At 44.3% G+C, this 27,854-nt stretch overlaps 3 protein-coding genes across 4 annotated transcripts in view; 2 read left to right on the top strand and 1 right to left on the bottom strand.

Moving 5' to 3' along the window:
- Window positions 1-2,997, top strand: part of MED14 (mediator complex subunit 14) — a 64,294-nt gene extending 61,297 nt beyond the window's left edge. Inside the window, exon 30 of one of the 2 annotated variants that reach the window (XM_046673315.1) lies at window positions 678-2,997. In XM_046673315.1, the coding sequence (XP_046529271.1) occupies window positions 678-751 (74 nt within the window). In that variant the 3' untranslated portion in view covers window positions 752-2,997. The remainder of the gene's footprint in view (window positions 1-677) is intronic. The other variant, XM_046673314.1, reaches the window with a different exon arrangement.
- Window positions 2,998-4,877: 1,880 nt separating this feature from the next.
- Window positions 4,878-23,136, top strand: C10HXorf38 (chromosome 10 CXorf38 homolog). The gene is made up of 7 exons (XM_046674002.1): window positions 4,878-5,308; window positions 5,475-5,609; window positions 11,139-11,258; window positions 12,527-12,676; window positions 13,191-13,370; window positions 20,070-20,232; window positions 20,674-23,136. The coding sequence occupies exons 1-6, from the start codon at window positions 5,093-5,095 to the stop codon at window positions 20,229-20,231; spliced, it is 963 nt and encodes a 320-aa protein (XP_046529958.1). The 5' UTR covers window positions 4,878-5,092; the 3' UTR covers window position 20,232; window positions 20,674-23,136.
- A 2,811-nt stretch (window positions 23,137-25,947) lies between these two features.
- MPC1L (mitochondrial pyruvate carrier 1 like) lies at window positions 25,948-26,355 on the bottom strand. The gene has a single exon (XM_046672883.1). The coding sequence runs from the start codon at window positions 26,353-26,355 to the stop codon at window positions 25,948-25,950; it is 408 nt and encodes a 135-aa protein (XP_046528839.1).
- Between the last annotated feature and the right edge of the window lie 1,499 nt (window positions 26,356-27,854).

Genomic DNA, 27,854 nt, shown 5'->3' on the forward strand with positions numbered 1-27,854 from the left:
GACCATTTCCTTGAAATTTGGGAGAAAACTCCAGTAGATGTCATAGAACTGCACTGTCCAATATGACTACCACTAGCCACATGTGGCTATTTAAATTTAAGTTAATTAAAATTAAACAAAATTTAAAGTTCTGTTCCTCAGTCACACTTCCTACATTACAAATGCTTGGTAAGCTACGGTGCACATACAGAATGTTTTCATCGTCACTGAAAGTTCTCTTGGACAGTCCTGTCATAGACGTTTTTACCTGGCCTTTAATGCAGCATTAGAAGGACATCATTAATGCTGTAACTAATGCATAAATATAAACTAGATCTTTTCATTAGTTTCAGAATGCATAAGCAAGTTGTCAGTAGCCTTGAAGCCCAACTTCAACGGCTTATCCAATGCTCCAGTGTTTCTATAGAGAAACTCTAGGCATATCTTCTTAAATTCAAATCTAACTGGGACTGGCCCAAAATGTCCTCATGAGGAAAAAGAAAATCCAAACCAAATATCATTTGATACGTAACACCAAAACTTAATCCCCTATAACCTGTGCAGTTAAAATTTAGTCTTTTATTTTGATCTTTAAAGTTCTTGCTAATTTTAGAGTTAATTACCCCTACCCCCACCGGTGTGTTAACATCATCTTTCCTGTGTTGCGAATAGCTAATGACCATTTTTCTCTGTTGCAGGTGAATGCACAATATTTGCAGCTGTTCGTGATTTAATGGCTAATCTTACACTGCCCCCTGGTGGGCGTCCATAGACACTATTGTTTTTAAACCAGGAAGGCTGACAAATGAGACAAAAGAACAAAAAAAAAAAAATCTGAACTCAGCCTTCAGTTTAAAAAAGAAAAAGGACTTTTTTGACTTTCAGTGGTTAATATTCTAAACTGGCAAAAATTTTCAGGGTGCACTTCTTTCATCAAAAAGACCATCAGTCTTTTGTATAGTGAACTTGTATAGTGTGTTTAAATGGGACACATTTCAAACTAGGTAATATGTCAGTGTCCGCTTGCCAGTAATAGATTTAATATTCTGTTTTATACTATAAAGTTATGGAAATGCCAATCTTGTTTATTTAATTGTTTTCTTATGTTTTGGGTGTAATAGTCCTTTTTTGGTTTCGTTTTGTTTTTTAAGGCAGGTCTGTCATTTTTGAATACTGTAAAACTGTGATAAACTTTATATTGAAGCTGTATTTTAATATGACCGCTTTGGATCCTTACATGAAAATGTTCTGGGAGTTGTTATAAACTCATCCCAAGGAAGCAATATTTAATAAAACTAGGTAAAAAAAAAACAAACAAACAGTGACACTCACTTGTGTGTATATCAGCTCTATAGACTTCTCAGGGCCTCCCTTCATCTTTAACTTGGTGGGGCCAGTAATTAATTTCTAATGATACGTGTCTGAAATTTGACCAAAAACATCTGCTTCTTTGTTTCAAGGTTAATTTATTTTCTTCAGATATTCCTAACTTGACTGGTGGTGAACATTTAGCACCGTGGTTGTCTTTCACAGTAGGATTTGGGGAAAAAGAGAAAGAACCCAGTCTTTGAGAAAAGACAGTGAGTAGTTCATATTGATCAACGATCCCAAATACTGTAATCATTCTCATCTGTTGAGGATTTGGGAACTTTTCAGTTATCCTGTAAGACTCAGTTTACAGGATACTTCTGCATACAGCACTAATTAGGAAACAAAGAATTTGAACACAGCACCCTTGCATGAAATTTCTATGACGTTTCTTTATCTTGCTTAACTTCTCCCCCTTGCCTTTCCTACCAAAATTGGGGTTGTTCTAAACAATCTCAATTTAATTCATTGTCAACAAAATGATAAAACGTTTTGTTTGGAAGAAGCCTGGTACAGTCCTCTCACTTTGAAGAATCCAAGATCCAGGGCCTGTCCAGGGGCAAATGGAGATTCTGGTACTGACACATCTCGGCAGAGTTTCTTTTTGGAGTACTGTGCTCTCTCCCAGTCAGTCAGGGACTTTTTTAAGCTTCAAAGAACATGATTGGAAGCAAAGGTCTTCTGGTGACTTGATGTTATTTGGAAGAGTTTTTAAAATGGTAATACCATGCTGAGTTATCTGATCACTGTAATATTTGTTCTCCAGTAAATTTTAGATGCTTTGTCTAAATCCATTTTAAGCTGATTTGAGCTTCTGTAACTATCAGCTACCAAATTCTAGTTTCAAGCATCTCACTGCAGCTGTATCATATCTGTTCTCAACTTTGCTTGATTCTCCACTCATTTCTGGTCAGAGTTGAGGCCTTCTTCGCCTTTCTTCTTTATCTTCTGCATTCATCTCCTGCTTCTTGCCCAACTCTGCCACTAGTCAGGAGCAGGTGACTAAACTTTTATCCTTCCTTTAACTTACCTTTTATCCTTCTGTTTTCAGTTCTCCTTTCAATGGTAATCACATAGGTTTGGCAGTCTGAGATGTCTTTATCAAGGGTCAGCCCTTCTTTATTTGCAGCTGAATCCTTTCTTTCATGTGGAAATCTACATGTATATACAAGAAAATGTATTTTTATCCACAGGATAATATTGTCTCAAATTAATTAATAGTTAACTTTTCAAGTATTTTCCATATTAAGTGTGGTTTGGAAATGTTAATTGCATTTTTAAACATGATGCATTCAGTGGACACTTTTTTCCCTCATTATAACTCATCTCTGAATGCATTGTGCAAATCAAAAGTAAGACGATTCAGTGAACAGAATTTGCTTTTGATGCTTATGAACAGTAAACCCAGGAATACGAATTTTGATATCATGCTTGGTACTTGGAATTGGTATACACTTTATTAAAGCCTGAAAACATTAGCATTCAAATCTTAGGTTTCATCACAAACCATGTCTTTTTGCCTCTTTTGTTACCCAGGTTCAATCAAAGGCACTGGATGCCCATAGCGATTTTTCCTAATAGGTGGTTTGGGTCTTAACTTTAAGGTGTTTTCAATGTGATTCTAGTAATTTCAGTAATAAATAAAACTTACACAAGTTTCAGAGAACTACCAACTCTCTCTAGTTAATTTTTATGATGATGTTTTGGATAGTAGTCTGGTTTAGTGTTAGTTTAACCTTGAAGGAAGAAATTGGTCTTGATTGGCACCTTCTTTTTTCCGTCTGCTGAAATGCTGTTTCAGAATCTATAGACGTACTTTCAGAATTAGAGAGGGAGAAAGAGAAAATTTCAACACAGCATATCAAGTTATTAATAACGGGCTGAACCTTATGTTTGAAAACTAACTCTGAGTGAGCTAATGCAAGCATAAACTAAACTATACAGGATTTGAATATAAATACCACTAATAGCTTTACTATGTTGCAGTTAACACAGTAACCTGTTCAGCCACAGGATACTAACAGTTTATTAGGCATTCTTTGGACCATGGTTAATTTGATAACTTCAAGAGGTATAATTTTGCTGCTCTAAATTTAGATCCAATTCCAACTTAAAAAGTTGTTCCTTTCTTTCATGATTTTTCCCCCAAAGAAATACCTATTACATTTCACTTTAATATTTATTTATCATCCAAATGTTCTTCATATAAAATCAATATACAGAAGATTTTAAGAGAATTTATGTTCAGGGAACTTAAGGGACAGAAAGGGAAAATGTTAATGTATATTTCATTGTTTCTTGTGGAATTTTCTTTTTCATTTGGTTTGATGGGAGTGGATAGTGTGTCTAAGGGAATGATTTGAAATTTACTTAGGATGGATTGAGTACTGAGGTTATTAAGAAAAAATTAGCCGAGGCCAGCCAGCATTGTGCTATGCAACTCCAGGAGACCGTGATCTGCTCACAATTTTCTATAAATTGCCTCCACTTCCAAGTGGCTGGTGATTTGTTAAAATACCTTTGCCCAGAATATGACTGATTGATGAAAGGGCACATTTAGGTCAATATAAAATAATAGCTAATATTTACTGAGAGCTTACTATTACCAGGCACTGTTCTAAGTATTTCAATGTGTTTTTAATCCTCACAACAACCCATTGGGCTAGGTATTAATATTAAAGAATATTAATAGTCATCCTTTTACAGATGAGGAAACCGAGGTCCAGAGAAATGAAGTAATTTGCTAAGATCAAATTAAGTTTGCCTAAGATCAGACAGCTAAGAAGGGGCAGTTTGAGTCCAGAGCTAGCGCTCCTAAACACTGCGCCACTTTGCTGTGAACCACGGAGTCAGGGGAAGACTTCAACGTTTAGACTCTTCCCTCAAAGCCTTTTGACTACACGTAAATTTTAACTTTTTTTCCAAGCTCAAGAAGCTCAATAAAAGCAACTATAACTGACATGACTTCTTGTCATTTGGAGTTGACGATCCATTGCCTTCTGACCCTCCTGCCACTTGGCATTTAACTAAGACTGCCTTATGCAAGGAGCGCTAATTATCAGATAACCAAGAGTACTAAATAGTCATCATCTGAGCTCGATGCTTCAGGACCATCGCGGAAGAAGCCATTCTCCCGCTGGAAGCGGTACAGCTCTCCAGAGTCCAGGTGATGCGTGGTCCTGTTTGCCTCTGCTAGGTGGCCCAATGGCAGATATTTTTGAGCTTTTTCTCACCTTGGCACACCACAGGTGCTATTTTGCGCGACACACATTTCACTAATGCCCCTATTCACTACAGCCAATCTGTGGGTTTAGGAGCCAGTTAAGTAAATTTTATAGAACTGTATAATGCAAGGAACACATGTAGTTCAAGAAGTGTGCCTTGAGCACCTGTGTTTCACGGACATCTAGAGAGGGAGTCGAATCGGGGGCCAGCGGGGTCTCAGATGGGGGGAACAGAGAAGGGAGTGTGAGAGTTTCAGGTAGAGGCTTTCTGGGCAAACACCGGGCAAGTACTCCCCGGTCTGTTGTCACCTAAGGCTGGGGTGGGGCCGATGTGCCGAGGAAGCCAGAGGGCCCCGCCCTGGGGCTCGAGGACGCCGCGCGGCGCGCTGTACCAGCCCCGCCCTGCGCGTGGGGGTGGCCTCCGGGCGGGGCCCCGCTGACGGCTCCGTCCAGGCTTCTGCGCCTGCGCGCTGCCGCCCGCCCCGCCCCTCTCCCTGTATCCTCTGGCGCCCCATCGGGCCATGGTGCCGTCCGAGCTGGCCGCGCGCCTGAACTGCGCCGAGTACAAGAACTGGGTGAAGGCGGGCCACTGCCTGCTGCTGTTGCGCGGCTGCCTGCAGGGCTTCGTCGGCCGAGAGGTGCTCGCCTTCCACCGCACGCTGCTCGCCGCCGCCCCCGGCCTGGGCCCCCAAGCCGCCTGCCGCAGCGGCTCGCGGTGCAGCCCGCGCGCCCGCCAGGTGAGCACCTGGACCGGGGCCCCGGCCACCGCCCTCCACCCCATCCCCGTTCGCGAGCGCAGTGTCCCGTGCCCTCCCTGGGGCGCGGCCGACTGCAGTGCCCGGGGCTCGGATACCCAGACGCGCCCCTCCCTTCGGGGCCCCTCCTCACCGCCGCCCCTTGTAGTTTCAGCCTCAGTGTCAGGTGTGCGCAGCGTGGAAACAGGAAATTTTGAAACATCATACCAACAGAAATGGAGACGTCTACTGGGGAAACTGCCGGCCGGGCCGCTGGCCCGTCGACGCCTGGGAGGTAGCCAAGGTAAGCACCTGCGGTCGAGAGGGTAGGAAGAGGTGACTCACCAGGTAGGGGTCAGCTGGAGCCCTGGGCGTCTGTGGACTCTGTGTGGAAGCCTGGGCCTCAGAGACAGATGCAGAGAGAGAGATTGGGTCTTTGATCTAGGAGGTTCAGGGCTGTTATCTTGGACCCAAGTCAGCTTAGTGAAGTAAGTGGAAGCTTTCTTCTACCTGGCTGCCTCCTGCAGGCATTTGAGTTAGCTACTCCTGCTTAGATAGCAAAGGTTTCAACAAGGAGATGCTGGGGCAAGATGTAGAGCGAGCATCGCGAGCACGGGCACAGAGGGGGAAGCATGTGAGGCGTTTTTGAGGGTAGCTCATTTTGGGTATAGGGTGCCATGAGGATGGCAGAGAAACCAAGAGAAGTTAGGGCTAAAATAGAAGGGACCTTGGGGCTGGCCCCGTGGCCGAGTGGTTAAGTTCGCGCGCTCCGCTGCAGGTGGCCCAGTGTTTCGCTGGTTCGAATCCTGGGCGCGGACATGGCACTGCTCATCAAACCACACTGAGGCAGCGTCCCGTCACATGCCACAACTAGACGGACCCACAACGAAGAATATACAACTATGTACTGGGGGGCTTTGGGGAGAGAAAGGAAAAAAAATAAAAATCTTTAAAAAAAAAATAGAAAGGACCTTAAGTACTCAGCGAGGGGATACAACTTTGGGGAGGTGGGGGTGGGGTAGGCAGCCAGAAGGAGACTATTAGGCCTGTTTTCAGGTCTTGGCAATTTGACTTACTAGCTCGGCTGATTGCGGAATTTTAACTTTTTTTTTTTTCTTTGCTAAGGAAGAGTCTCCCTGAGCTAACATCTTTTGCCAATCCTCCTCTTTTTTTGCCTGAGGAAGACTAGTCCTGAGCTAACATCTGTGCCAGTCTTCCTCCGTTTTTTTTTGTTTTTTTTTTCGGTGTGTGGAACACCTCCACAGCATGGCTGGTAAATGGAATAGGTCTGTGTCTGGGATCTGAACCTGTGAACCCAGACCGCCTAAGTGGAATGCAGAACTTTAACCACTCAGTCACGGGGCCGGGGCCCAGAATTGTAACTTTTTCGTGTTTGCCAGAAGGTCAGTAGGGGGTGAGGAGGGGCAGTCAAAGGGGCCTCCTAACACAAATTAACTTTGGGAGTCAGTCAGTCTGCATGCTAGTTAGCCACAGGCAGCTTCTGTGGTGTGACATTGGGCCAGCCTCTGTTCCCTAACCTCAAATGAGGAAGTTGGACTGTATCAGTGGACCCCAGACTTTTGGCTGTCATGGACCAGTAAACCCACCATATCTACACCCTCCCGGGTTTTTTTTTCATTGCCAACTTCTGTCTTTACTTAGAAAAGAAAAAACAAAACTCTACCCTTTTCTGTGACTGTCCCTCACTTGTTTGGTCTCTGTTGCTGCTTTCATACCCTCAGAATCCTCTTGAAGCCCATGCCACCCTTTCACCCTCTTCATTGCTGTCACCTGCAGACCTAGTCCACGTCCCATCCTCTCAGTTCCTGGGCTCCCTGCTCTAGCATCTTCTGGTCCACTCCACCTCAGCCTCCCACTTGCATGCTCACACCTGGACCGTGTCAGCACAGGAAGTCGCAGTGTCCAACATCTTGCTTGCTTGCCCTTGGTGCACTTATTCAAACACCCTCGCCCCACCCCTTGCCCAGCTTCCACATCTTTTTTTTTTTTTTAAAGATTTTATTTTTCCTTTTTCTCCCAAAGTCCCCTGGTACATAGTTGTATATTTTAGTTGTGGGTCCTTCTAGTTGTGGCATGTTGGATGCCGCCTCAGCATGGCCTGACAAGTAGCTCCATGTCTGTGCCCAGGATTTGAACTGGCGAAACCCTGGGCCACCCAAGCAGAGTGTGCGAACTTAACTACTTGGCCACTGGGCCGGCCCCTCGCTTCCACATCTTTGAGGCTTCCACTGCTTTCCCAATACTCAGCAACTTCTGCCCTTCTGGCTCCCTTTGTCTCCTTAGCCAGCCCAGATTCCACGGTCCATCATTCTCATCAGTCCCTTGCAGTCATTTTGGCCTTTTTTCTCCTTTCCGTGAACTTGCCTGGCCCAACTCCAGCCCTGATGGCACCATCATCTGCTTCTACTCGGGGGAAGACTCTCACAAGGGAGCTGACTGGTTTCACTTTCAGTTCATGATCACGAGCCCTAACGGTCTGGCCATGTCTTTCCATAGGCTCCTGTTCCTCTACCCTCACTCCCAGCTGCTAACCTGGCTCCCACTTCTTGGAGTTGAATGCCCCCATGTACGTGCTGCCTTGTCTTTTTAGCAGACCCACCAACCTGCCTTCATGTGCACCATATTCTTCCTTCTGCTACAGAGGAGGAAGGGCGTCTCTCCTCTTATCACTCCGTCCCTCCCCTTGTGTGTTGGACCTTGTCCCTTCCCACCTGCCAAGGACTTTGAGTCTTCAGTTAGCCACTCTTCCTCCCTCCCAGCTTATTTCCGTCACCATCCAAATAGCTTTAATATTGCCTCGGTTTATTTAATTTTTAAGAAGTAAAAGATTAAACAGAGGTACTATATGACCTAGCAATTCTACTCCTAGGTATATACCCAATGAAATGAAAACATACGTCCGCACAAAAACCTGTGCACAAATGTTCATAATAGCGTTATTCACAACAGCCAAAAGGTAGAAACAACACAAATGTCCATCAGCTGCTGAGTGGATAAGCAAAATGTGGTCTATCCACACAGTGGAATGTTATTCAGCCATAAAAAGGGGTGAAGTACTGACCGTGCCAGAGCATTGGCTGAACCTTGAAAATGTTATGCTAAGTGAAAGAAGCCAGTCGTATATTGTATGATTCCATTTACATGGAATGTCCAGAATAGGCAAATCTCTATAGACAAAAAATAGATGAGTGGTTGCCAGGGCCTGGGGGACAAAGCGGGTAATAGCTAATGGGTAGAGGGTTTCTTTTTGGGGTGGTGAAGATGTTCCAACATCAACTATGATAATGTTTGCACAACTCAATGAATATACTAAAAACCACTAAACTGTACACTTTAAAAAAAATTTCTATTGAGGTATAATTAGCATATAACATTATGTTTCAGGTGTACAACCTAATGATTAGATGTTTGTCTATATTGTGAAATGATCACAATAAGTCTAGTTAACACTGGTCACCATACATGGTTACAAAAGTTTTTCTTTCTTGTGATAAGGACTTTTAAGATTTACTCTCTTAGCAACTTTCAAATATGTGATACAATATTGTTAACTGCAGTCGCCATGCTGTACATCACATCCCCACGACCTATTTATAACTGGAAGTTTGTACTTCTTGACCTCCTCCACCCATTTTGTCCACCCCCCACCCCCTGCCTCTGGCGACTATTCTCTGTATCTGTGAGCTCGATGTTTTGTTTTGTTTTGTTTTGTTTTAGGTTCCACATGTGAGTGAGGTATTTTTCTCTCAGACTTATTTCACTTAGTGTAATGCTTCTCAAGCAGGACTCAGTGCATCTCTCCCCACGAAAACTGCGCCCATGCCCCACCACCAGCCACCCACAGTAATTCTTGTTGCATCTCTTCCCCTCTCACTACCCTGTTTGTTTGTACCTGCAAAATATTTTTGGGCTCTTCCTTCTCTCCATCTGCGCATCACAACTCTCACCGTCTCCTGCCTGGCCTCCGGCTGCAGCCACCTCCCGCCTCTGCGGCTCTGGTCCCCTCTAGTCTGTTCACACAGCAGGGTGGTCTTCAAGTGGGAATTGGACCATTTTCTTCCCTTGCCTAAAACCCTTGGATGGCTTCCTGATGTCCTTGGAAGAAACTCCAAACTCCTTTCCAGAGCCAGTAAGGCCCAGCATGATCTGGCCCCTGTTTGCTTCTCCAGCCTTGTCTCCTACTACTCAGTGAAGAAACGGTAGAGGGTAGTGTGAGGCAGTCGGGTGTGTTGCTCTCCACTGTGTGTTTACCATATGGAACACGGTGGAAGTGGTACAGTTTTCAGAAATAGCTTTCCGTGGCAAGGAGGCAGCAGAGCCTCCCTCCCTGTCGCCGTCTAGTTCTGAAGAAGGGGAGTAAGTACTAGAATGAAACTTGAACATGGAAGAGACAGGTTTCTATCAGTGAGAAGATGCCAGACAGGACATACGTTACAATGGAAAGCAAACCTATGCTTGGTTTTGAGGCCCCTCTAACTTTGGATTTTCTTCTCAGCCACAGGTGAAGTAAGCGACCTTTCTTTTCTTCTGTTTTATTGAATTAGTGTGGCATGTTAGTTAACTTCTTTTTAACATCTGTAGCGTCCATAATAGGCTTCTTTCAGAGGGTCAGCCTGTCCCTGGCTGTTAAGACGTAGAAAGACAGTGATAGTACGGCTGCTGTACCTTTTGATAGGGGCCATTCAGTGTATATAAAATGCTGAATGACGTGAGGTTCGGGTGCAGCATTCCACCGCCATCAGGAAGACAGCCCTGCCTCTCCTTGGGGCGTGTCGGCAACTACCACAAGTCTCTGAAATACCAGCACGAGAGGGACTCGAGGAGGCATTGTGGCTGCTTGCCTACTGAAACGTGTTTTCAAGGGAGCAAGTCTCTATCCAGAGTTCTTATTGTGAGGAGTTTTTCATAGTCCTCTTTTCTAGTCCCTTGGCAGGAAGGTACTCTTGGCTTCTTAGCTTGTTAAAATCGTTGCATTCAGAAGTAAATTCGGAAATATTTCAAGAAAGAAATATGCCCAGGCCTTGCTATAACACCATTTTTGGGGTCCATGCCCTAAAAGCCTACAAACGGCAAGATCATGCTAGAATAAGGCCCTTCTGGTGTATCTAGTATCTCAAACCTGGGGGTCCATCTGTAACTCCTTTGTAGGTCCTGCTCACCTTGCACCATCAACATGCTTGCCAACATTTCTGGGCTGTTTGTTAGCATGTGCCAGGCACCGTTCAAGTGCTTTACCCGCATTAACTCATTGAATTCTCGGAACATCCTTTGAGGTCAATGAGGACAGTTATCCTCCATTTACTGGTGAGGAATCTGAGGATAAATAACTTGCCCAAAGTCTCGCAGTTGGCAAGTGGCAGAGCTGGGATTTGAACCAGCCCAGACTCTTAACTTTATACTACCATACGTAACTTTCTCAAGTCATTTTAAAGTGTCCACTTTGGAGTAACTATTATTTTTAAATTTTAACTCTTCTTTAACAACTCAGCCACTGAAACTTCAGTAAGGAAAAGAAAAAAAGTGCATGCTACCCATGCTTCCTGCTCTTATGTCCTTAAGAAAGGACAGAAAACCAGTTATGTCGGTGGTCTCTAATAGCAGAGGGACAGATAGAGCCACTCTTCAGTTATTGTCCTTGGCCGAGGCTCAGCTGTCACAGTTTCCTGACTTGTGTTTTGGACTCACGAGGCTCTAACTTGAAACCTCAGTAAGAGAATTTCAGTCACCATTTGGGAAACAAGCCAATAACCTTTGCCCCACCTACTCCTGGAGTTGGAGGAGACTGATGCCCCTTGTGCCTCCCCTACTACAGGCCTTCATGCCCCGAGGACTGGCAGACAAAACAGGCCCCGAGGAATGTGATGCAGTTGCTCTTCTAAGTCTCATCAACTCCTGTGATCACTTCATGGTTGATCGGAAGAAAGTCACAGAGGTAAGAGCTGTCAGATTTAAAACCATACAGTGAGAGTCAGGTCGGTACCGTGAAGACCAGCCAAGAAACACCCTGGGATGCTAAGTGGGCGGTGCTGACATAGCTCACAGTTTCTCCCCAGAACAGTGGTGTGCACAGAAAGTTAGGCTTTGGTTCAAAGTTGGCATCGCTAAGCAGGCTAGCGGGGCTCACATCAGGTGCACCTTCCATGATGTCCAAGAACCCCCGTGCGAATTGAAGTTTCCCAACAGCCTGCTGTTGTACTTTTGCTGCTAAAATAGATGAACCTCAGATTTCTCTTCCCTGTTCTGCCATAAACAGAAGTAAAGTAATTTTCCATGTTAAAAAAAAGATACAGAGCAGTGCATCCTTCTGTCTGTTGTATGCTAGCATTTGAATCCTGCCCTTTGAGTCTCATTGGCTAAACAGTTGAGAGATCAAGTTACATAGAACTGAAGAAAATACAAACACTAATGGATAAACAAGGTCAGAATAGATCGCTATGCTTGTCAGATTTCCTCTGGGAGATTTAGGCTTCGCCTGCTTCACCAGAGAACAGCTCTTACACATTTATTGCTCATTGGGTCATTGAAAAGAGTGTATAGCATCCCCGGATTATTTATATGTATATGTATAGAGGAAATACATGTCTATTTTGCTAGCACGCCAACAGCTGAAAGGATGGAGAATCCTTTATGACATCAGCAGAGACAAAAACTATCACAGTACTTTGATATCTTTTAACCAAAAATGGGGAAGACTTTACATGAATTATATATTAATATATGATTAGACAGAATTATTTGTCATAAAATGTAGGCGAAAGTTGATTTTCTTTTCATCATGGTTTTCACATCCAAAAACTCCCTTGGCCCAGCTTCCTGGAGCTCCAACAACATTTTAAAGGTTTTTGCATTGTCTGCTTCAGCCTTTGGGTTCACCCAGGCCAGTGGCCACTACTCTTATTCTTTGGCGGGTAGTTTTCAGTCAAGGGATTCTGGGGGATTGGGTGAGAGATATCCAGCCAGTCACTCGATGTCAAGGGCTAAGGGTAGTTGGACGCTTGCTTGTATTTCTTACCCTGATTAATTTAGTATTCAAGCGGCAGGGGGTTGAACATATCTTTGAGCCTTGACAGCACCCACGGGCCCCACTTGTGGATTTGGTAATTAATAAGAGCCTTTCTGCACTTTCTCTTTGGAACTACAAAATCTCACTTTACCCTATTGTTTGACTTTGGAGCCTTTTATCCTTTTTGTCTTTCCTAGGTGATTAAGTGTCGTAATGAGATCATGCACTCTTCAGAGATGAAAGTGTCTTCTGTGTGGCTTCGAGATTTTCAGATGAAAATCCGAAATTTCCTGAATGAATTCACGAATATCCCAGAGATTGTGGCCGTATACTCCAGAATAGAACAGGTAAAAATCATATTTAACAGTTCTGGCATAAAGAACTAAGGGGGAACAAAAACACAGTCACTCATTTAGAATTTGAAGTTTATTCAATTTAAGTGAAATTTTAGAGTGTAAGTAGGGGAAGAAATGTTGATATGAAATCTAGAATTGTGCTAGGCTGAAGAGCTTTTCTGTGGTCACAGGGTGTTATTACAATGGATCCACTCAATGATGTTGAATTATAAATTCTTCTGCTGCTGCTGCTGCTGCTGCTGCTGAGCAAGATTGGCCCTGAGCTAACATCCATGCCCATCTTCCTCTACTTTATATATGGAATGCCTGCCACAGCATGGCTTGATAAGCGGTGCATAGGTCTGCACTCAGGATCCAAACTGGTGAATCCCGAGCTGCCAAAGCGTAGCGTACAAACTTAACCACTGCGCCACCAGGCCGGCCCCGAATTATAAATTCTTTGAGTAATCCAATAGAATATCTTTTCCATTCAATCGGTTCATATATTTGTTTGGTAATCCAACAGCTGCTGACGTCTGACTGGGCTGTTCACATTCCCGAGGAAGATGAACGAGATGGATGTAACTATGAAACAGGAGTTTACCTGAGTGAGAACCAAATAAATGAAATAGAAATGGAATTACTAAAGGAAAAACTGCAAGAGATGTATCTTCAAGCAAAAGAACAAGAAGTGTTGCCTGAAGAGGTAAAAAATATTACATCCTCTGTGTGAGTAAACAAAACGAAGAGGGGTGCCAGGGAGGAAAAGTGGCTCATTTTAACATATTGCCAGTTATGTTTCTGATTTATAGTCAGATAATTTCCAGAAGTGAATATTCTTTTGGCACAAATTACTATTACCCTTAAATATTTTCCCTCAGCAAGCATTTAAATGCTGAGGATGTGCCTCAAAGTGGAGCAGCACGAGAAGGGCTGCCACGGAGCCCTCAACAAAAGGCCCTGAGGGCTCTCTGCAGGCCAGAGCCGGCTGCAAAAGAAGGCCTCGCTGAGAAGGCGCTGTTGAGCTGGGACTAAGAATTCACTAAGAGTTTGGCAAATTGGCAAGAGGAGAAGGGCGTTCTTCACAGAAGGAACAGCACTGGGAAAGGCAGAAAGAATAGCCTGGGCCTGCGCAGGCATAGGAGGTGGGTCAGAGGTGAGGGTGGTCGGGTAGGTTGAAGCTGTATGTTGAAAGCTTTTCCATGCCACACCAAGGCGTTTGGACCTTATTCCTGAAAAGCAGCAGGGGGCAGACAGAGGTTTTTAAGAAGAAAGAGTAGATGCAATGGATCAGATGGTGGCTTTTAGCAAGGTCACTCTTCCGGCAGTTGGGAGTTGGAGACTAGCCAGGAGGCTCTTGGGGTTGTGTGAGGGTGAGAGAAAGAGGACAGAAACTAGATGTGGGGAGGAGCCGGATTCTGGAGGCACTGCTTGGGCAGAGCTGATGGCTCCTAGTGGCTGCTTAGATTACTTGGAGGTGGCATGGGGCTGGAAGGAGGTGGAGAAGGGGTGGGGGCAGTTAAAGGATCAACAGGTTTCTAGCTTAGGACACTGCAGGCTAATGATGGTTTTAAGTCTTGATAGGGAGTGCAGGAGAAACGATTCCCCTTTGTTACATGCAAGGTATTAAAAAAACCCAACAGTAGTAGAATTGTATTCTAGGAAGATTCAGAAATACTCCAGCACTTGCTGGATTACAATTCTAGATCACCAGGGGATCTTGAACAAATCATTTTACCTCTCCATTCCACCTTGTCCGAGCAAAGTAGTTTTGCTGATTACTTCACTAAATACACAGGGAGAGTGTTTATGTAATACGAAGTGTGTATTTCATTCATTAAGCCATGCTCCTTACTGGTCCATATTAACTGTTCTGACCTTGACCCAGATGCCTTATTCAGCATGGTGAGACTCCTTTAGCACAGGGACTGGGTACCACTGGTTATTGGGGGTGCCCGTCCTGGCACACAATAGGAATTTAAAATGATGAATAAGAATCTTAAATCTTCTATTATCTGAATCCATGTGTTTCATCTTGCTTTATTTTAAAATGCCATTGGAGCCAGCCGCAGTTCTCCTGCTGCTGCTTTCAGAAGCAGAACAGAAAAAGTCTTAACCAGAGGATCAGGCTCCAGGCCCCTGAGTTGTCAGTAGTTCTCTCTTCTCTCTTGAGGGCGCTGCAGATCTTTTCCTATTTGTGTAACAAAGAGCAAAATGCATTAGTAGCAACACACTCAAACCAGGAGTCCGTGTAAGTTGGGAGCTGGAAGAGAACCTGACAATCATCATATCCCCCACTTTTCACATGAGGCAGTGACCCCAAGGAGCAGGAGGCACTGATGGATGCAAAGATGCAAGGCGACACGCTGGGCTGTGAGAACTGGCCCGGCGGTCTCCCCGCTCTGGTCCTGTGCCTTTCCACATGCCATGCTGCAGATCTTGTATCACCGAAGAGCTAGCAACTGTAAATTTCACTCTCTCATTATCTCTCTTTTACAGAGAGCAAATTGAGGTTAATTGGCTTGTCCTCTGGGTCCCAAAGTCTCTAGACAGAGTTGATAAATGCTCATCTTTCATGCTTTCTGTTCAGTAGACCATGGCATTTCTCTTGATATTTCAATTGATCAAAATGTAAGTTCAGATTGATTGGCATGTTATCTCTTAAGAAGTGAAGGTTGGCTTGCCATGGTGTGTGGAACTGACCTCTTTTGAAAGTTCAATACCGTATATGGTTATCCATGTTCTTTAGGGTTAGCCTCCAGAGTCAGAAGAGTCAATAAACTGAATTTCAGTGAGTCTAAAATGCCATCAGTTGTAAGACACACCATTAATTCAGTTACTTCTAAGAAAGAAGAACTTGCCAGTTTATTGTAAGACACTATCAATGGTAAGATGCATTCTCATTTGAGATGTTAAGATATGCATCTAGAAATCAAGAAATACAGTGATTATATTATGGCCATGAGACCTTTTTTTCAAATGTTTAACAAGACCTGTTTCTGGTATTCATTAAAACAGTAGGGCTAGGGTTGGAACGCCAAGTTGGGAAAAAATGGTTAATGCTGGTAATTTAGTGTGACAGTTCCTGCAAATGCATCGCGGAGCTTGGGAGGCCAAGGAGCGCATCGCAGAGAGAGCTTATCATCTCCATTCTTTTCTGTTCCACTGACAAGCCTTAATATATCAATATAACATTATAAAAAGGGGCTCCCATTAAAGTACACTATGCACATATAACTGTGATTGTAAACTGCGTTCTGCCTCGGAGCCAATGGGAACAGCAGCTGCTCAGCCCCCTCGGGACACGGGTGGAGTGTGTCCACCATGGGCCCGTCTGCAGGCCAATTCAGCTGCCACCCAAGAGCCCTTCACATCATCCCACCAGCCCTTGGTGCTCTGTTAGGATCTGGGGGCTTAAAAATTTAGCTAGAGAACATGGAGAGCAATAAGTAGCTAAAAAACGTGTAAAGAATTTGCGCATCCTTTAAAAATCATTACTGATTTCTTAAACCCTGGTGAGGGACCCACCTTTTCAGAGGTCCGTGGAGAAGCTTGGGGAGAAGGAGCAGTGACAGAATGTATTCGAGGCAGTCAGGGCAAGGAGCGAAAGGCACTTCATTTTTCATATTTCAGAATATTTACTGAGCGAGCACCTGCTATGTGCCAGGCACAGTTCTAGAAGCTTGATGTGCCTCGGTGAGCAAAACAAAGATCCCTGTAGGGGGAGACAGACAGTATACAGACAACGTAGTAAGTAAAGGATGTGGTGCGTTAGAAGGAGGAGAAGTGCTGTGTCGAGCAGAGCCTGGGGGGATCAGGAATGGCAGAGTGGGCATGGGTGTCAGAGTGTCCTCGTGGAGAAGGGGAGGATTAGCCACGTGCACATCTGGAGGAAGAACATTCAGGCAGAGGGAACAGCAAAAAGGTGAGCAGGGTGGCTGGAGGGGGGGAGGGGAGGAATAGCGGGTGGGGAGGTGAGAAGTGGAGGTGGAGGAAGCAGGTCATATTGTGCCTTGTGAACCATTGGGAGGATCCTAGGCTCTTACTCCTGAGGGGGGAGCTGTGGCCGAGTTCTGAGCAGCAGAATAACACGGCTGCTAGGGTGAGGTTGCCCTGTCAGGGGAGGGGGCAAAGGTAAAAGCAAGGAGACCTGCCACGAGGCTACTGCAGTTGGGTAGGAGAGATGGTGGTTCGGGCCAGGGTGGAAGTGCAGAAGTGGTGAGAAGGTGGGCAGGTGTGGCGTGTGAGAGAAAGAGAGGCGTCAAAGACAAGTGCAAGAGTTTTGGCTTAAGTGACTGGGAGGATGGAGGTGCTAAGCATCTTTTGCCTGGGACATAGTAGACTCTCAATAAACATTTGTTAAATGAATGCAGGAGGGAAGGAATGTACCACACACAATGCTAAGTGCTTTTAGTAGATTTCTAATCCACACAAGAATCCTAGGTGGTGTTGGTATCATCATCTGTTATTTGCATACATGGAAGTAGGCTCAGAGAGGTCAAGTATCTTGCCCGAAGTTACACAGCTGGTTAAGTGACAAAGCTGGGCTTCAATATCCAGGTCTGTCTGGATATACCATAAGTTTTCTAGTACTTTCAGTTTTTCCATTCCTGCTTCCTCTTCTCCCTTTACATATAAACGTGCACAAGCGATCCCCATTCTTAATTTTTTTTAAAAAAAGCTCCTTTTGACTCTGTCTCCCCACCCAGCTAAAACATAATTGCTTCTCTTTTTTTTTTAATTTTTTACTTTTCCCTCTCCCCAAAGGCCCCCAGTACATAGTTTTGTATTCTAGTTGTGGGTCCTTCTAGTTGTGGCATGTGGGACGCCACCTCAGCATGGCCTGATGAGTGGTGCCATGTCCACGCCCGGGATCTGAACTGACGAAACCTGGGCCACTGAAGTGGAGTGCGTGAACTTAGCCGCTTGGCCACTGGGCTGGCCCCAGAATTGCTCCTATTAAGCACATTTCAAGAGCAGAGAGGGTCAAGAGGTGACAGCAGAGAGGATCACAGCTCCCAAGTCATCAAATGAGAAGGTCTCCGAACAGGGGGAGGGAAGACCCCACTCCGTCTTGGAGCGTGTATGTGGTGCACAGACCCAGCCAGTGCGGTCGTGGGCATCTGATGGAAACCACAGCAAGGACCTGGGGTGCGTCTAGAGCCCCAGGCGCAGGCAGTAAGCACTACCAGTGCAGTACCCATGGTTACTAATGTGTGCTGTGAATAATATCATTGGTGTAATCTTCACTTCACGTTTTTATGGTTTCCAGGTTTATTATTTAAAGCCCAGGTATCTTTCAGGAGCTGTAGGCTTGTTTCCAGCCGTGTAATGAACAGCTCCAGCTGAAAGGCACATCCCCATCTACTTACTAAGCTATCTGAAGACCTCCAGTCATCTTCAGCTCCTCCCTGGCCCCCCCTGCTCCCTGTTCATCCTGGCCACAAGCCATAGCCAGTCTTTCCCCTCCCTTCCATCCCTGGCAGCCAGCGTCCAGCATCTGGCTATTTTATTCCCTGACATCACGACAACCTGAGTGCCTGCTTAGGTTCCGCCCTAGACCTACTGCATCTGAATCAGCTACGTGCATCTCTAAAGTTTAAGATCTACCTCTCAGCTAGGGGTAGGGTACTCCATCTTCCTTAGATTTAGATCACCTGGACTTAGCTTGGAGTTGGGGGTGCCCCATTAAAAAAATTCACCCCACCCAAAAATATGAGTAACTCTCATCTTTGCAGTAAGCACAGTGACTGGTGAGGGTATCCTGGGATGAGCCCCGTGAAAACACTTCTGTAGTACTAGGCTGAGAGTGCTTTTCTTGGTTAAAATGTCGGGAAGAACGTCACTGGTGGGAATTTAAATTGCTGCAGCCTCTATAGAGGGCAGTTTTGGCAAAGTCTATTAATAAATTAAAACAAAAAACTCCATCAGAATTAAAACTGCATTCCACTTCTAAAAACAGATCCTACAAGTGGACTTACCACTTAGCAAACTGACACGTGCGCCGGGTTAGTCACTGCAGCAGTATTTGTCTTAGCAGAAAGTCTGAAATATGTTAAAATATGAAGCATCCATAACTGAAATACTATCTGGCCATTCAAAAATACATGAGGCCACTCTTTCTGATCTGATATAGAAAAAATCACTTGAAGAACAAAGTCTACTGTGCTGCCGTTTGTGTTTTTAAAAACATATATACAATATATGCACATGCTCACATGTAAATGCATAGAATATCTCTGGAAGAAATACGAGAAACTTCATTGTGGTCACCTCTTGGCGGAGGAGCTGGGTGACTGAGGACAGGGTTTGGAAGAGGACCAACTTTTTACCTTGTACCCTTGTGCTCATTTCAAATTCTGTACCCATCCATGTTAAATATATATGCATCTAGGGGCCGGCCCGGTGGCGCAGCAGTTGGGTTTGCGCCTTCCTCTTCTCGGCGGCCCAGGGTTCGCCGGTTCGGGTCCCGGGTGCGGACGTGGCACCACTTAGCAAAAGCCATGCTGTGGTGGGCATCCCGCGTATCGGGTGGAGAATGATGGGCGCGGATGTTGGCTCGGGGCCGGTCTTCCTTGGCAAAGGGAGGAGGATTGGCAGTAGTTGGCTCAGGGCTAATTTTCCTCAAAAAAAAAAAATCTAGGGGCTGGCCCCGTGGCCGAGTGGTTAAGTTCGCGCGCTCCGCTGCAGGCGGCCCAGTGTTTCGTCGGTTCGAATCCTGGGCGCGGACATGGCACTGCTCGTCAGACCACGCTGAGGCAGCGTCCCACATGCCACAACTAGAGGAACCCACAACGAAGAATACACAACTATGTACCGGGGGGCTTTGGGGAGAAAAAGGAAAAAATAAAATCTTTAAAAAAAAAAAAAAATCTATATATCTATATACATCTACATATATATCTGTATGTATATGGATGCATATATGTGCGTATGGCTATCCACATGTACATATATGTGTGTATATATATTTAATAGTAATACATGTATGGGTACAACACTCAAAATGAAAAGCGTTCATTTTGTTTTTATATACATATATGTGTATATGTGTATACATGTGTGATATATATGTGTGTGTACATGTATATATATAAAGTCCTTTCGTATAAATGCAGGAAGTTTTAAAACAAAAAACTTTGAGGAGACAAGCAAACACCCCCTTGTGTGGCCCATAACCAGCTATCCGGGGTTTTAATTGAGTAGAGGATGCTTTGTTTAAAGGATTTGTTTTGGTTTTAGTTTTCAAACCTTAACCTGTCTGTGGAGAGAGGCCTGTAGCCAAGGTTTCTGTCTCTTGGTGAACACCTGAGCAGCCAGTCTTGGAGCTAGTAAGCTTTTCATCTGAATTACAAGTGTGCTATAAAATTAGCTAAGCTGTACATTGTATGGTTTCCTCTTGCAGATCTCAAATCGACTGGAAGTGCTGAAAGAATTTCTGAAAGACAATGAGGATCTTAGAAGTGGTCTTACGGAAGATATGCAGAAGCTAGACAGCTTCCATCTACAGCATCAAAAACCGGATTCAGAGGAACCTGGGGCACAAACACCTGAAGGAAAAGCCTGAGGTGAGTTTAGGCATACGATGTTAAGTAAGGACAGACTAGCCTCGTCTCTCAGATGTGTGTTCTCTTATGTAAGGCCATAATGAACACACACCTTAGTCTCATCTGAGGTTTCCCTATGTCCTTATTGAAAGAAAGGACACTGAGCTTTGTGCTCTTTCTGACTGATGCTTCTCACATCTGTGGAGTAATTCAACATAAACTCCCTGTCAGCTCTGTTGAGTCAAATATACCTGAAGTCACTGGGCTGGTCTGCAGTGAATCAACTTTATAAGATAATCAAAACCCCTTTCAGCCCTAAAGTGGTGCTGCTGATGCCTAGCCGTTAGCTGTGGCATGAATAGCAACTCGTTAATTTCCAGAAGAAAAACTTGTTAAAATAAATGCCTTTGGTATTTTACTTTTCTTCCTTCAAACAAAACTAAATATTTTCTTTGATTTTAGGTTGCCCTTGGACAAAAACCAGGCATGTTCTGTGAAAGTCAACATGGCGTCCATCTCAGCCATCCTTTTCTGTACAATGGGAAAATCTTTTACGACAGTACTCCACCCAAACAAAAAGGAATTTTTGTTGTTTTTTCCTGGACTTTCCTTTGACTCTTTGGGAGTATTTTTTTAATATTCATAAGCTTGATATTGTATAATCTAAACTGACTGAAAAATATTAGATACTCTCTTGCCAAAGCTTGCTATCACCCAGGGTGTGTGTTTTTGTTTGAGGGGTTTTTGTTTTGTTTTGTTTTGTTCACTATTTAAAAGGTGAGATTCTTTTCTGGTCCTAAACTCTAGCTATTTAACATAGTAAAGGCTGTGTTCAGCCAGGCCTGTGTGAAGGGTCACACGGTTTTCTACCCACTGGCACACAAGTCCTGTCCCCAGTCCCCCCCCACCCTTCCTAAAAGTCTTTTTCATGAGGGTGCCCACAGGGTGGGCTGTGATATAAGTGTTGAGATAGAAATCCTTCCTTTTTGGAAGAAGGCAAGAAAAACAATTGCCTAACAGGCCATTTTCTAGCCATTTCCAATTACTACAGAACTGTTAGTACCCGGTGTTTCTGGTAGCTTGAGGCAGCAGGGCAAGGAGGTGGGCTCAGGCCGGTCAGTGGGGACTGGAGAACACAGTGACTTGACCCACCAAAGCTGGGGGAGGGCCCAGGCCAGCATCACAAATGGGTGTCGGGGAAAGCTCTGCACTGGCTATCTTGTTTATGGCACCGTTAGGAAAAGCCAACTCCCACGGCAGTCACAGCTCTTTCTGTTCTGAGCACAGGGCCTGGCCTCGTGTGCTCGATGACTATTTGTTGACTGAAGGTCAACTGATAGCTTAGGAGTATTCAGAGATGTAAATGTTAGTTATACGATTAACTAAGCCTGGGCCTTCATTGTGACATTTAAGAAGGAAATTTCAACATCCTTATGGAAATTGAGACATCATTTTCTTTCAACAAATTCATGAATTCATTCATACTTCCTCTATTCCTTTTACCCAAAAAGTCATCCACTTCTGACTTTGTCCTGTTTGTTTCCTGGACTGCGAAACCACCGTCCTGTTGTATGCAGTGGTCTGCGGGGTCAGCCTCACGCCTACCTTCCCCTACATCTGCTCATTTCAGAGCCCCCAGCACTTAACTGGGCCATGTCGCCTATGGACCTTCAGGGACAGAGTTGCCGTGTTCTTCACCACCTGGAGGAAGGACTTCATTCCAAGCCCAAGTGAAGCCTTACTCCTTTGCTTACCCAGCTGCCCATTAAGAATGCGATCAGTAGAGGATGGGCAGAGGGTAGGTATATTTGGTATATTCTTGCATTAAAATGCATGTATGGTAATTCAGTAAAACCTGGATCCATCCAGATATGCCTGTAACTTCCTGCTTTAATCTTTCCTGTTACTATTTAGTCTTTAATCTTACATTTTCTTCCTTCATTTCATGGAGTTCCTTTAGAAGACTTCAATAGTAAAGTAAGGATTTTCATTCATCTTGCAACTCCCCCCAAACTAAGAAACTTAATGAACTGTTTCCCAGCTTCTAGATAGAAGATACAAAACTTGGGATCAAATTAAATCTTGATTCTCTAACCACTTTAAGACCTAATTTCTAACTTTAGGAACTTTGGGTTATGAACACTTTTATTTCACACCTCTCATATCTAGTTAGCTTTTCCTTATCTATCCAACAAACATTTTTTGGCTATGCCAGGCGCTGAAGTAGATGCAAATGTGAGGATTTGTGAGGTATGGACAATTGTATACGAGCTGTCATTTTACTGGATTTACTGTCTGCTCTGATAAAGATATTGTTCAGAAAACATACTGTCAACATTTAATTACATCGAAAGTGAAATGAAGAAAGGAAGACATGCCCAGAGCGGGCTTTAAAAGGAAATGGAGCGTGTACAGGGACATCAACCTGTGGGCCTCTGTTGCAGATCTGTGCACGTAGTCTGTGCACGTGAGCGCAGGGCGTGCACAAAAGGGTGTTCGCAGCAGCATTGGCGGCCAGCCATCAAGAGAGGCCTGGTTACATAAATCACAGCACGTCCATGCTAGAGTATTATGCAAGTGTTAAAAAGAATGAGGTAATGCTGCAATGCAGTAATATGAGTGGTCTCTAAGACATATTAATGGAAAAGCAGAATGTTTAACAATGCATAGCATGCAGTGAAACTCTTTGTATTTTCAAATACTAGAGGTCTGGAAAGTTGTGTGCTTTTCCCAGGCTTTTTTACTGTGTTCCCTCTGTGAAAGGACTGGGGTTGAGGGAGGTGGGTGGAAGAAATTCAGCTTTTCTATTTTGTATACTTGCGTATGAAATTTTTACAACAAACATGCACTCATGTATTTTGAGATTTTTTAATTAAAATTTTTAATTTCAAAATAATAAAGAGACATGAATAATATAAGGTCAAACTGCAAGGCTTATGTGTCATTTTCTGGAATACAATATCGCCTCCATTTTTGTGGGTATCCGCTCCACCTCCAGTGGCCCTTGTGAGTGGGGAGGGTCAGGAGAAGCCCGGGAAGGGGTTTCCTTGCCGCACAGGGCTCTTTCGTCTCAGTGTGCCTTGTTTTCACCCAGCACTGTGATTTTCTCTCGGCTTCTCCCTGGGACGCAATAGGTGGTTCATAGTTTTGAAAGAATTAGAGGAGAAAAATGGTTTAAGCATTATAGTTGCAAAGATAAGGCAATTCTTGGATTTTAGCCTGTGCTTCGTCAGGAAACCCAGAGGACCTAAGGAGAAAGACGTTATTTATTAAACTCAGCATAAAACACGAATTCTGGGAAATAACAAAAGTGTGTCAGTAACAAAAACTTCTGGAAAAATAACTGCCAATTCAGAAAATGTTATTGGCTTCATAAAGTAGTGGTGGAGATCTGTAGACAGTTTAAGTTGCCGAGGCCAGGAAGGATTACTTTTGAGAGTTTTGGGAGATTATGAAATGATTGTCACCCTAATGATTTGAAAGGTTCATTTTTATTATGGTACTAATCACTTATATGGCTTTCAGCAGTAATATCCTAGGCCACAAAGGGTGAGACTCTTAGTTGGGTGGGCATACTATGAATTAGATCGTGTAAGTGGAGCATGGCATGCAGTGGAGGTGTGCAATCTTGGATATTTTCTCTAATCATTTTGCCTTCTATGAATGTAGAGTGGTAGGAAATGATCACCAAGGATTACCTCCTTTTCCCTTACCAGGTTAATTAGAGACCTACCTGCTCTGAAATGTCTTAAACAGACAGTGGCCTTTTATTGAAATATAATACTCAAATTACAAAATACATGTCGTAACAAGACAAATCTAAAAATACATTAATTTCTACTCATTGTAACAGTGAAGGGAAGAAAATCCTTTAAAGTTTTAGTAAAAATTTTCCCAAAAGGTTATGATTCACTTCAGAACTGTAAGAACTGCTTTTTATTATTGCATTACAGTCTGAACTATCTAAGATATTAGGAACTACCACTATCTTCGAGACTTCTTTCCTGCTTCTCAAAGCCATGCTCTATGATATGTGCATGTTAGTAATGACCACAAAACTGTAAACTAAGCATTTTCTGACATCTCTCTGGGAAGGTGGGCAGTGACCTTACATGCTTTATTACCTTCTACTGAGTTTCAGGAAGGCATGCAAATTTTTATTTCAGAACCATGTATGATAGCCAGCCTCCAAGATGGCCCCCAGCAATCCCTGCCTCCTGGCCTTCCTACCCTTGTATTGTCCTCCCACAATGTCCCAGGGTTAGTCCATGTGACCAATAGAACATAGCGGAAGTGATGGTATGTCACTTCCCAGATTAAGCTGTAAGACTATGGCTTCCATCTTGTGCTTTCTCTCTCTTGGAACACCTTCTCTGGGGGGAGCCATGTTGTGAGCAGCCCTATGGCCCACACCAGAAGGAACTGAAGCCTGCAAACAACTGTGTGAGTGAGCTTGGAAGTGGTTCCTCTAGCCCCAGGCAAGTCTTCAGAGACTGCAGCCCAAACCGGTTACCCTGACCCGGTATACAGAATGTGAAATGCAGCAATTGCCTACAAAGAGGACTACTGCTTATGCGACAGAAGATAAAGGGGAATCTTCCAGAGTTCCACTTATCTTGCACCTGTCTTATCCAAGACCTGATGTCTTCAGAACCTTTCAGACAGTTGTTTTAAATTTCTTTGCATTTGAAATTATTAACAAAAGCAGAGTTTAAGCACTCTTAAACACATACACTAGAGTTTCCCAGTAGACCACTCTGGAATTTCCTCCAGAAGCGGTGGGAGATTTGGCATCAAATTCTAGAGGACAGCCTCTGTTGCAGAGGTAATGTCCTCACACCCACTGTCCCACCCTTCTCTTTTCCCTCCTCATGCTCCCTGGTTTCAGAAAAGTCCTTAGCACCCATAGGAATCCTAGGGGGACACTCTGCGCTAATACTGTTGACCACTGACCCTCACCCCCAACCCTAACTAGCATTCAGCACAAAGTGATTGATTTTGCCATCTGTATTTTCTAATTACCTAGCATCCAGGGTTGACAGCAACTGATCTTGCAGTTGTTTATTCTGTTCCCATGAAAGATTCCATAATTGTTCTTGGTCACCAAGAGATTCTAGGTTCTCTTAATACGTACTCCTTAAAAGTCTAAACTGTATTTCGCTGAATTCATTTAAACCCACTTCAAAGTATTTCCCTCAGTAGAAATGGCCCCTGGGCCTTTTTTGGTGTAAAGAGATTGATGGTCATACTAAGTTTTAGGTCATGTGTGCTTAGTACTAAGCACTCCTATTTGGCCTGGACACCCAAAACAAGTAACAAAAGCATGTTCCCAAGAGAGCTTTAAAAAAAAAAAAAAAAAGCAATGAGTTAGATAATTTGAGGCATCTTCATTCAAACAGTGTTCTTCCCCTATATAAACTAAACTTCGAGTTGCAGGTCTCGTCTTGTAAAGAGGAAGACCCGCCAATCCACCCTCACCTTCTAAAAAACATTTTCTTTCCAGATCACGAAATAAACAACACTCAACAGCATAAACAGTTATGCGCTATTTACTATTTTTTTATTAACCAAACTGCAGGTTTAAATCAGATTCGCACTGTTTCAGCGTCAACACCAAGCTGTTCACTGGTCTTTTCTTTAGGAAGAATAACAGTTCAGTGCTTCCAAGCCGCAAAGCTTCAATCCGGCCCTCTCAGCAACGTTTCAGGGACTACGGACTGAGGCTAGCGCGAACTTCTAGCGGCAGCTGTCATCAGCAGGGTCGTAGGCGACAGTCATGGTGATGGCGGCGGTGGTGGCGGTGGTGGCGGCGGCAGCCGCACCGTCGCCGTAGTGGTGACTTAGGTAGCGGCCCGCCTGCACACTCTGCGCCACCACGTTGGTGCCGTGGCACGCCATCAGCAGCAAGTTTCGAGGCTGTACGCGGTAGGCGAAACGCATGAAGGCCATCGAATACAAGATGAGCGCTGTCGTCATGCGGCCGCTGATGATGTCCGGCGGTGCGTTCATGTCCTTAAAGGCGGCCAGCGGTAACCCCCAGTTGGCCACTGGACCCCAGAAGTGCGTGCTCATCAGGTATTCCCGGAACTCCTTGGTCTTCATGTAGTCCCTCGCCCGCCGCCACAGTGCCGCCACAGCTGCCATGATCGCCGAGCCGCGGGAGCGCCAACTGACGAAGCCGCAGCCGCCAGGGAGGTGAGGCGACGACCCGCAACCGCAGCCTGTCCCGACGCGCGTCCGTGCGCGGCCTCGCGGCTCCGCGTGCGTGCCGTAAAGGGCGTCGGACAGCACGTGCCGCTGTCGTGCGCGCCTCTTGGGTCGGAGATGTGGCCTCAAGCTCACGCCTTAGCGTGGCTGCCGTAAAGTGTGTAGGGTGTGGTACGTGGGGGCGTGTGTGTGTCCTGCCGGCAAAGGCGCGACCGCAGCCTCGTCCTTCGGGCCACGTGATGCTGCGGGCCCCGTAAAGCTCCCAGGGCTCCGTGAGCCGCCCAGAGAGGTGAGAGTGTGCCTGCCTGCTTCTCCTCGGCTACACAGAGGGCAGCTTTGCTTGTTCTGTCCACCCTGTGGATGGTGTTGACAGGATGTTGATACAGAACACTTCAACCAGGTACAGAATTGTAGTCCTTACACAGTTTGCCTGAGTGTTACTTGCAGACATAGTGACGCTTCACCCCGAAATATTTCAACATCTGGCTCTTAACAAGGGCATTCTCCTACTGAACCACAATACGATAATCCACGCGGATACTTACCGTTCAGTGCAGTACTATTGTCTAATGTGCAGTGCATAGTTAAATGTTACAGTATCGTGGCTTTTTTCTTTCTTGTTGAGGGGAGGAGATCCAGGATCCAATCAAGATTCACATTTTGTTATAATTTCTTTGAGATTAATCTCTCTTAATCTAAAGGAGTTCTCCAGCGTTTTTTGTCTTTTGTGATACTGACATTTTTGAAGAGTACAAGTCAGTGGCCTCTCAGAATGTCCTTAATTTGGATATGTCTGTTTTCTCCTAATTAGGTTAAACATTTTTTGGCAAGAATATTACGCAGGTGATGATGTGTTCTTAGTGCATCACAGTGGGAGGTACGTGATGTCACTTTGTTCCATCATTGGTGATATTAAGTTTGATCATTTGGTTAAGGAGTCATTTGCTGGGTTTCTCCATTGTAAAGGTACCTTTTCCTTTCTGTAATTAACAAATAATCGAGGGGGAGCCTCTTTGGGAGTGTATGGATAATCTATTCTCCAATAGTCTTTTACCTAATAGTTAATATCCATTGATTAAAATTTTTAATGACAAAACTGATGATTATTTCCCTGTGTTTTCTACTTTTTCCAATAAAAGTAATTGTTGAAAGTGAACAAGTATACACTGAAATATTAATACTTTAAGTAGTGATTTATAAACAAGCCCATTGTACTTTTAAAATTAATACATTCATTATGTATGTTCATTTATACCCCAAATATTTTACAAATATAGCTTTAAAATATATGGTAGAGCCATTGCTCAAAAGGAAGGCAGCATAATTCTTAGGTGACCCTTTTAAAATGCTGGGCTTTCAAATATGGATGACTGGTATGTTTGTGTAAATCAGTTCAGTGTAAGTTTGAGTAATAAATCAGCAAGCATGAACTGAAT

Source organism: Equus quagga, chromosome 10, assembly GCF_021613505.1.
Source record: "Equus quagga isolate Etosha38 chromosome 10, UCLA_HA_Equagga_1.0, whole genome shotgun sequence".
NCBI classification, from domain to species: domain Eukaryota; kingdom Metazoa; phylum Chordata; class Mammalia; order Perissodactyla; family Equidae; genus Equus; species Equus quagga.

Bases quoted from the DNA above. Each gene is read 5' to 3' on its own strand.
- MPC1L (XM_046672883.1), bottom strand. From the start codon at position 26,355: ATGGCAGCTGTGGCGGCACTGTGGCGGCGGGCGAGGGACTACATGAAG.
- C10HXorf38 (XM_046674002.1), top strand. From the start codon at position 5,093: ATGGTGCCGTCCGAGCTGGCCGCGCGCCTGAACTGCGCCGAGTACAAG. The intron at 5,610-11,138 runs GTAAGCACCTGC...CCCCTACTACAG, and splicing joins ACGCCTGGGAGGTAGCCAAG to GCCTTCATGCCCCGAGGACT. The intron at 13,371-20,069 runs GTAAAAAATATT...TTCCTCTTGCAG, and splicing joins AAGAAGTGTTGCCTGAAGAG to ATCTCAAATCGACTGGAAGT.